General features: G+C 47.6%; 2 protein-coding genes and 1 pseudogene across 3 annotated transcripts; 1 reads left to right on the top strand and 2 right to left on the bottom strand.

Moving 5' to 3' along the window:
- The first annotated feature begins 1,671 nt into the window (after positions 1 to 1,671).
- Positions 1,672 to 3,251, top strand: LOC131261108 (6-phosphogluconolactonase-like; annotated as a pseudogene).
- On the bottom strand, positions 3,061 to 6,252 carry LOC131261106 (sodium-dependent nutrient amino acid transporter 1-like). 2 transcript variants are annotated; one of them, XM_058263024.1, is made up of 7 exons: positions 5,799 to 6,252; positions 5,414 to 5,669; positions 4,703 to 4,818; positions 4,015 to 4,640; positions 3,666 to 3,942; positions 3,494 to 3,588; positions 3,061 to 3,416 (listed from the first exon to the last, which is right to left on the bottom strand). In XM_058263024.1, exons 1-7 carry the CDS (start codon positions 6,250 to 6,252, stop codon positions 3,324 to 3,326), a joined length of 1,917 nt encoding a protein of 638 aa, XP_058119007.1. In that variant the 3' UTR covers positions 3,061 to 3,323. The 2 variants fall into 2 exon arrangements, with proteins under 2 accessions (XP_058119007.1, XP_058119006.1); XM_058263023.1 differs by lacking the exon at positions 5,414 to 5,669 and adding an exon at positions 4,994 to 5,258.
- An 892-nt stretch (positions 6,253 to 7,144) lies between these two features.
- Positions 7,145 to 8,304, bottom strand: LOC131269388 (uncharacterized). The gene is made up of 3 exons (XM_058271737.1): positions 8,148 to 8,304; positions 7,673 to 8,066; positions 7,145 to 7,586 (listed from the first exon to the last, which is right to left on the bottom strand). Exons 1-3 carry the CDS (start codon positions 8,302 to 8,304, stop codon positions 7,145 to 7,147), a joined length of 993 nt encoding a protein of 330 aa, XP_058127720.1.
- Positions 8,305 to 8,625: the final 321 nt, after the last annotated feature.

Here is an 8,625-nt window from a genome sequence, read left to right as displayed (position 1 = left end):
ACACATGAAACTAAGTAATTTCTTTATTTGTCGTTCCTCTTCTACTTTGTTTTCCGTACTTTTCACTATAGAATTGAATAAATGAAAGAACAGCATTAAAACAACGATTAAAAATAATGAATTGCTGTGGGCTGAAATACGGTAGTAATGCGTCTTCAGATTAACGCAACCACCGCAATAATGCCGTTAATCGCTCTATGCACGTGTCATCGTGAGTAAAGGTCCATTGGATTTCGGTTCATGGAAATGAACCAGAGCCTTTGCGTTCATTTTCGCCATTCACATTATTGAAACAAACAGAACCGTACAGCGATTGCTACTAATTTCAAACTTGATATTTGAAATCGAATTTAAATCTGGAGACCTCTACATTGCTCAGCAATCAGCTGTGCCAATAACATAGAAAACTCAGAGCACATGACAAACAAACATAGGTCCAATAAGAGTGAAAGAGATAGCACATTTGAGACATGCTCTTTTTGCACACAGCAGAAAGCATTGAAAGAGAATCCTAAACACGCATACCATGCATATACCTTCCGCTTCACGCACACCATCAACCGATTTTTATGCCGCGTTAACCACAAATGCATGACCCAATGAGGAAGAAAGAGCCAGGGCATAGCATCAATAGCAGCTATCTCGATCTTGTCCACAGTAGAGGGTCGTGGAGATGGAATTCTCCCTACCCCTCGCCTGTAAAATGGACTGATTCGAGCAAAACCGTTCACAGGGATGTATCACATTGGGGCGCAAACTCGGCTAAATTTTTTTATTGAATTTTAAGGTAGTAATGCATGATATTTGTTTAGCTACGTATTTTATGCACCCGGAGTGAGTTTGGCGCTTCCACATTTGAAATTCACTGAGAAAACAAACTTAAACAAACAACGACGATATTTTGGCCCGCCGTAGGAAGTATATATTTCCACATCATCTCCTACTTGTTGAAGAGCAGTTTGTTTACGTTTCGGCACCCGAAAAAACTTTGGTAAAAATATCAATTAAAACGGAGTTTGATGATTGAATTACATTTCTGAAGCCTAAAAATAAGTAGTACAACGAAAAATCCGATGTTTCGTGGAGAATATTGCTCGTTTTGTTCGCGTTTGTGATTCGGTTTGTTTGCGTTTTGTCCAGCTGTCGGTTTGTTTACGTTTCGAATTGACATTTGACAAGAGCTAGCGCGACGTCGCGTTTTTCGCTGTTTCTACACTAGCGCGATTTGTGCGACATTTTTTTTGTATGGATTTCGGCCGCCTGTCAGGCGACGTCGCGTTTCGTGACGGGACGTCGCGCTGTAGTGTGGACCCCGAGTCAAATTGAATGTATTAACGGATGCAATATATATAATATGAACGATTGTCAAGTTTTCCTTATTATTTTAGTGAAATCAAGACGTATTGTTCGGAATGAACCCACTTGGATAGTAATCACTTTGGTTGGATCAAATCTTTAGAATTTGTCAAATGGGATTCGAATCTTTGGAATCCGTCTAAGGATCGAGTCTCTGGATCTTCCGATTCTCGATTTTTCCCAACTCTAGTTTTGATCATTACTGCCAGTTGGTTTTATTTATTTTATTTACCAATACGGTTTTTAGCTTTTAAAGGCCTGGTTCTGATTAGGTTCTGTTGAAAATGAATATTTTATTCTGTCTATTTCCCCAAAATGTCTCACAAACGCGCAATTTACCGAACCGTTGATGCAATTTGTGACGATTTATTGGGATTTTTGGAAAAGTTCGCCAATGAAACACTAGCAAAGCAGGATTGATTCCGCCTGGGAGTCTGGGGTAGGTCGAAAGGGTGGTCAAAATGATTTCAAAGTAACACTTTCTGTTTTGTGTTTGCGTTTCAGGTGGCTCGCTGGCGGATATTCTTTGCGAAGGCATGTACGATCTCCGTTCCGACTTTAGCAAGTGGCAGATATTCTTTTGCGAGCAGCGTGTCGTTCCGGAAGCCGACGAAGAGTCAACATGGGGAATCTACTAGCTATAGCTTGTGGCGACAACGTACCGGAGAGCATATTTTTCCCGGTCGATTGTTCGCTCGATGTCAATGAGTCGGCCGCCGACTACGAGCGTAATATCCGGAAAGCGTTTGGTTTGGAAAAGTCCACCGAAGTGCCCTCGTTTGATCTGTTGATTTTGGTAATTGGCCCCGACGGACTCACGGCCTTCCGTTGTTGAAGGAGGTCCTGAGAAACTGATCGCACCGATTGACGATTCCCCGAAACCTCCACCGAAGCGAGTTACTATGACGCTTCCACTAATAAACAACACCAAGGTGTGCCTGTTAGGTGCGCAAGGCCGCGGAAAGGCAGAAATGCTGAAGGTAAGTCATAAGCCTAGCCCAGCAAAGTAATGCAAACATTAACAACTTCCTTTTACCTACCGTAGAGAATCGTAGCGGATAGAGACAAATCTCTGCCGGCAACTCTCGTGGATCCCCCGAACGGACAACTTATTTTCGTAGCGTGCGACGAAGCGGCTTCGTTGATCGAAGGGGATCCTCTTAGAGGATGCTAAATGATTTCGGAGTGTTTCCTGAACGAGGTTCGTGCTTTTACACTATTGCCATTTTACTCATCATGGAATCTTTCTCGGTCTTCAATGGACATAACTGTGTTTATAATGTGTACATTCCACGATATAACGATGTCTTGTGCCTTCCAGAGATATCTTCTATGATGTTCTAACCAGTTTTGTAAAAAAGGCATTGAAGATTGTTTATCAGAAAGAATTTTACTAACTGGGAACTTTAAATATTATCGTCAAAAGGTAGAGGAAGGTAATGAATTTGTTTTCAAACCTGGACCAGTGTAGCTAGCTAGGAGATCTACAAACAGATGTCCTCAAGGTTATTAACAATGTGATGAAACGGAGAGTCAGTTATCTTTTCTAGCAGGCCTCGATACTCTCCAGAAAATATGTGTTATTCTTGTTATTTGAATTCGTTAACCTCACAAATAAGGTATCGAGAACGGTTTACAAGATGGATGTGCTGTCAATTATAATACTAATCCATGGCATTTAAAAATTCAGAGATTTTCCTTCTTCGCGCTTCCCCCATGGGACGTAAACGGTGGTGGATTGGCTTTTATTTTATTCTAACTTGTACAATAAATTACATCCAATATTTAATATTACACGTATCACATAACATAGCCCAACTCGTGGATTCTTGTTTCATTGCAATGATAAAAGAAAAGTACCCTGAAGGCACGTGGTTGTGAAAAAATAGTAAAATCTTCAACCAAAACGGCATCGGTCGCCTTTCCTGCAGCACCTCTCGTTCCGTGTGGACGAACGTTTCTTCTTCTCAGTCTTCGTCGATAAACTTTTTGTACTCGTAGTGGGTGGCAGGATCGATGGGGCCCCAGGCCGCGGTTGGTTTGAACGAATTTCTTATTTTCTATAGTGGAAAAAAAACAATGGATAGTTCTGTGGAAGCGTTTGTTTGGTGTAAAGTAATTATTGATTTGCGCGTACCTCGGTGAGTGTTTTTCCGCTTTGCTTGTAAATGGCATAAATTCCCCAGATGGGAAGCTGCATCAATCCAAATGCAAAAATACACCATCCAATGTCTACCTCGGTAAGAACAAAAGAAAGTGTTAAAGTGTGTCTCTGGGGTATTATCGTATGTGATAATCTTGCGCCATACCGTATGCGATGGTGGGATACACGTATTGTTTGTACATTAACGGTTCCAGCGTGACAAGATTGTAGATCAGGATGACGAACATCAGCAACGGTGTGATCCAACGCCAGCAGAGCCGCCAGTAGAGGCTGGGTCGGTGCCCGAGCATAAACTCGGTGTCCTTACAAAGCCGGTCCACTCCGTAGACCCACCCGATGGCGATCAGCTCGGCGATCGCGAGCACCAGCGCAATCGACGACGCACCGTAGTAATCGACCAGCTTCAGAATGTACTGGCCACCCTGTGGAAGTTCGTAGAGAAGCACAAAATGAAGCTGACAGAGCAGAAACGGAGCGAAGGGCTGAAAGATTACCGGTGTAACGTAAATGCTGCCGAGGAGAACGCCGCACACGGCAATAATGGTGGCCGCCTGCCAGTTGCGAACCCGCGGGAATTGATCTTTGATCACGGTCATTACGCAAGACGTCATCGCGACGTTGCTACCGATGCCGAGCACGAACAGCATCAGGAAGAACAGCACGGAGAACGCTTGTGGTAGCACCTCGAACTTGGCGATCGCTTCCGGATACGAGATGAACGCAAGCCCGGCATCCGACTTCACCACTGTGCCGACGTCCGCTTTCCCGGTGACATGCGCCAGGTGGCCGAGGATGCCAAAGATGGTGCATCCCGCCAGCAGCGAAGTGAACGTGTCGATCGAGGTGACGATCGTTGCGTCGCGGTAAACGTTATGCCGGAACTTGTTGTATGAGGAGTACATGATGATGTTGCCGAAGCAGATGGAAAGCGAGAAGAAACACTGCGTGACGGCGGCGTACCAAACCTTCGGGTCGTAGATTTTGTCCCACTGTGGTTTGAGGAAGTACACGATGCCATCGATGGCACCCGGGAGCGTACAGGCGCGGATGAGCAGCACCGTCATGACGACGTACGGAAATAGCGCGAGGAAGTACGATGCTTTGCCGGAACTTTTCACACCTGCCAATGGGACGCGATAGTTCAGTCCAAAACGACTCCAAAAAGTTTAATTCTTCACTTACCTTTGATGAGGGTCAGCAGGACAAGCGACCAGGATAGAATGAGGAAGAGCGTTAGCCTCACGTCGGGCATCCCAATGCCATCGTCAATACCATCCAGTTCCTTCAGCACAACCTTACTAAAAGATCCATTACAGATTGTTATGAATGTCTCTCTTTGAAACAAAAAAAATTACATCGATTGTATGACATCACCACGAAAAGCTTCACCCAACAAGAAACGGAAACCCAACAACCTCCACCAGGACGTAATAATACAGGAGGAAACTACAAGGACCACAACACCGAACTTACTTAAAATACAGCTCGGAACTACTCTGTACCGTCGGAACAGAACCGATATTAGTGCTAACGATTGTGTCATTAGTGAAGGTAGTCGTTGTCGTCGCTCCTGTTTTGGCCTCCGAGTCGATGCAGTTTGAAAGCCACTCCGGTCGGCAGTAGGCCCACGGTAGCGGGTTCCAGAACGAGTCTACCATGTAGCGTGAGATGAGTGCCATCAACGAGGAATAGTACGTTATGAGGCAGCATACCGAAAATAGCTGCCCAAAGCCGACACCTTACGTTGGAAGAGTGAAAAGGATGCGGAAGTGCTATACTACACTTGGTTTGTTGACTGCCGCGCTTAAGGTAAAGTCAAGGTTAGTTCCGAAGTTCTACTCGTGAATGCCTTTACCAACAAACCGGGTGGCGTGTGAATGTGCGCGCACTTACGTAAAGTACAACTCTGCGGAGGACGTCCTATTGGACAGACCGACCGCGGTGCTGTTGTTCGGTGCCGTCATGGCCATTTCGGCGGACGCATTGCGCACCCCGGACGGAATGCAGCTTCCGGCCCAGCTGTCCTCGCACACGGTCCAGGGTAGAATGCTTTGAAAGGAGTCGAACAGATACCGCAACGTGGTGGCCATCAGCGACGCGTAGTACGTCGTCACGATCGTCGTCGACAGGATCTGCCCATAGCCGACCCCTTAGTGATGTGGGATAACAGGTTAAAGCAGTTGGTTGGACTGATTTGTCTTTCTCTCATTTTGAAACACACATTCCACCGAGTGTCCTGCAAAAATGAAGGATCGAACATGGCGATGGGTAAGCTTACCTCGCATGATCGGTGCCATATCGTACACCTTAACGCTGCCCCGGCTCGAGAACTGGCCGATGATCATCTCCATGTAGTAGACCGGTTTGCCCACGAGGAGCAGGACGATGATGTACGGAATGACGAACGCACCGCCACCGTTCTCCAGCGCCACGAACGGAAACCGCCACACGTTGCCCAACCCGACCGACATGGCGATGCAGGACATAAGGAACTCGACCCCCTTACCCCACTGGTCCCGATCGGCCGCTGGTTCTGGGATGGCACTGCGGTTCGGGATGATGGGCTCGACGTTGACCGTTTTCCCACCGGTTAGCTCCACGTCGGTAAGGTGAATACTGGTGACACCGGGAACTCCAGGACGGCTAGGATTCGCCGGTGTGTTCCATCGAAACTGACCGGCAATCGAGGGGCTTCCGTCGCCAATGAAACCATTATTATCTCTTCCCTCCATGTTCGCTGTCGCTCTTCAGCAGGTGTTAGTACTTCGATGATTAAATGTTCTGAAAGGGTTACAAAAGGATAGCTGTAAAATCCATGAAGATAAAGTATTTAATGTCTTGTATGTCAACGTCAACAAAATTGAATCACTGGGTAACTTTATTTATAAATCAAGGTTTAAGCCAATCTTATATATTAGAGGCAGAGATCTCTTCGGGATTTCTCCCATTCAAGACTGGCTGATGAACATCCTTTTTCTGGTTAATCGAACACCTTTTGTTTGTTTGGGATGATCCTAAAATAAAAAGCCTTCTTTATTGCACCCTCAAAGAGGTTACTACTTAATTTATAGCGGCTTTTTGGTGGCCATTGCCTTCGCGAGCGTGGTGCGATCGATCGATCCACCTCCATCAGTACGACCGGTGAAACAAGTTTTCCACACGAACGAGCCCCCCTCGCCTCGCACCGGATAGGAAGGATTTACGGTTAGCGAATTTCAATGTCACCGTTAACGGACTCGCATCGAGCGGTTTCCGACCGGCGGCATTTTGGTTCCGTTGCGTGCGTGCGTGTATTGGGGCCAGGCCGATGCTCCACGTAGGTGAAGGTAAGCGAAGGTCACGATCATGGGTACGGCGTGTCTGTAATATGGTGCGAGACTTGACGCTGTTGCCACACCTGTTCGAACAACCGTCGTTCTGTGCCCTGAGGCCTTTTTATTGCATGTCTGTCTCGCATGCTTTCAACTAACCGGAAGAGGAATTTTAATATACTTCCGATGTTAGGGAATGTTACTGATCTTTTATTACGTTTTCATTGATGGAATGCAATCCATAAAATAATATTTAATTTTTACACATCTATCACAGCTGTTAGCTTCTTCCACAATGCCGATCTTCCTGTCCCTACACACTGATCTTCACGCAATGCTGTCGAGTGTCATCGGAAACGTGCTCCCCGGATACGGCCCACGCCTTCCCGCCGACCCCGAGTATGATCTGCGTCAGGTTGGTGCTCTGCTGGTAGATGACCCGGTGATTTTCCGCCTTCAGCGATCGACCAGGCGTCCACTTGACGATGGCACCGTCCCGTGGCAAAATGTACAGCAACTGATCGTGGAAGTCAAGCGTGAGGGCTTGTGGCCGTCCGAGCAACCGCCCAAGGTAGGCGACGTTCGCTTGCATCACGATCTTCTGGATCCCGTCGTGGGGAAAAGCGAGCTGGCGGAGGTTACGGATCGGGAGCGCAAACAGTCGATCACTAACCGTGTCCGCCACGTACAACCGATGGTGGTTGATCGTCATCTCCGACAGCGAGATCGGATGCAACGGGGTAAGATCGGTCCTTCTGTAAGAGTACAAGGAAACACTGTAGTGAGTGGATACGATCTCCACCCAAAGATCAGTCTCCGTTTCCCTTGGGTTGACACTTACTCGAACTGTAGTTTACCCAGGGAGCGCTTGAACAGTGAGTAGATCAGTAGGTAGTCCTGGTCGAGCAGGGTAATGAAGGCACGGGTGTCGCCATCGGATGCCGGTACCGGATCCACGACGATCGTGTGGAAGCGCTGTTCGGACTCCGGACGTCGGAAGCGATACTCAATCTCACCCGTGGCCGGACTAAGCAGGCTACGAATCGTTAGCTTCGGCCGGCAGTGACGATCCGGACCGCTCAGTATCCAGAGACGTGCGATCCGATCGACGTCGGTACTCAACACATTCCGTAGCCCCCGGCAAGAGCACCTCCAACTTCGGTCCAGCTCGTCCGACAATATCCAGGAGCGCTGGTTGGGGACGTTTTCAGGCCAAACGGTTTCCACCAGAGACACTATTCGAGACACGACAGTCACCGAGGATGACAGCTGATTAAGTAGTGCGTTTTAGTAAGTGGACGATTCTTGTCACTCACCGTTCGCCGACTCGATCGTCACGAAAGCCCTCGAGTGGTAGAGAGACACCTGGCGCACGCTAAACCGATCGATTCCTACCGAGCGTAGATCCCACCCGTTGGCACAGGAAATCACAACGACGCCGAGAAGGAACACGCGCACATCACGGGACTTCATTTCGGGAGGATAACACTATCAAACGCCACCTTAAATCACGAACAACCCTCATCCGCGTTGGCACTTTCCAAGACTGACCGAAGCGGAGGGCCATCGTGGCCACACGGGAAAGTATTCGCACACCGTTCCGGGAAAGAGAAGGCTCGTTTGTGCTGTCGTTTGCGCAAAGTTGGTGTTGGATGGAAGGCGACGGTGTGTTGACAACGAGTGGAACGGCAAGGTCGCACTGTAGGTTTTGTACGTCGAAGTGGGAGAGCACGCGACTCCCTTTAGGCTCTGTGGAATGTGGTTCAGTTTTACACAACCGCTCAAAACAAAATC

This window comes from Anopheles coustani, chromosome 3 (genome assembly GCF_943734705.1).
Source record: "Anopheles coustani chromosome 3, idAnoCousDA_361_x.2, whole genome shotgun sequence".
In the NCBI taxonomy this organism is placed as follows: domain Eukaryota; kingdom Metazoa; phylum Arthropoda; class Insecta; order Diptera; family Culicidae; genus Anopheles; species Anopheles coustani.
The sequence above is the reverse complement of the archived record's forward strand: the minus strand, read 5'-3'. Positions and strand labels throughout refer to the sequence as shown.

What these genes read in the sequence shown, in the direction of transcription:
- LOC131269388 (XM_058271737.1), bottom strand. Translation starts at nt 8,304, where the DNA reads ATGAAGTCCCGTGATGTGCGCGTGTTCCTTCTCGGCGTCGTTGTGATT. An exon ending in GACGATCGAGTCGGCGAACG is followed by an intron (nt 8,067 to 8,147) that starts GTGAGTGACAAG and finishes TGTCTCGAATAG; the next exon opens with TGTCTCTGGTGGAAACCGTT. An exon ending in CTGGGTAAACTACAGTTCGA is followed by an intron (nt 7,587 to 7,672) that starts GTAAGTGTCAAC and finishes GTACTCTTACAG; the next exon opens with AAGGACCGATCTTACCCCGT.
- LOC131261106 (XM_058263023.1), bottom strand. Translation starts at nt 6,252, where the DNA reads ATGGAGGGAAGAGATAATAATGGTTTCATTGGCGACGGAAGCCCCTCG. An exon ending in GCAGCATTTACGTTACACCG is followed by an intron (nt 3,943 to 4,014) that starts GTAATCTTTCAG and finishes GAACTTCCACAG; the next exon opens with GGTGGCCAGTACATTCTGAA. An exon ending in GCGGAAAAACACTCACCGAG is followed by an intron (nt 3,417 to 3,493) that starts GTACGCGCAAAT and finishes TTTCCACTATAG; the next exon opens with AAAATAAGAAATTCGTTCAA.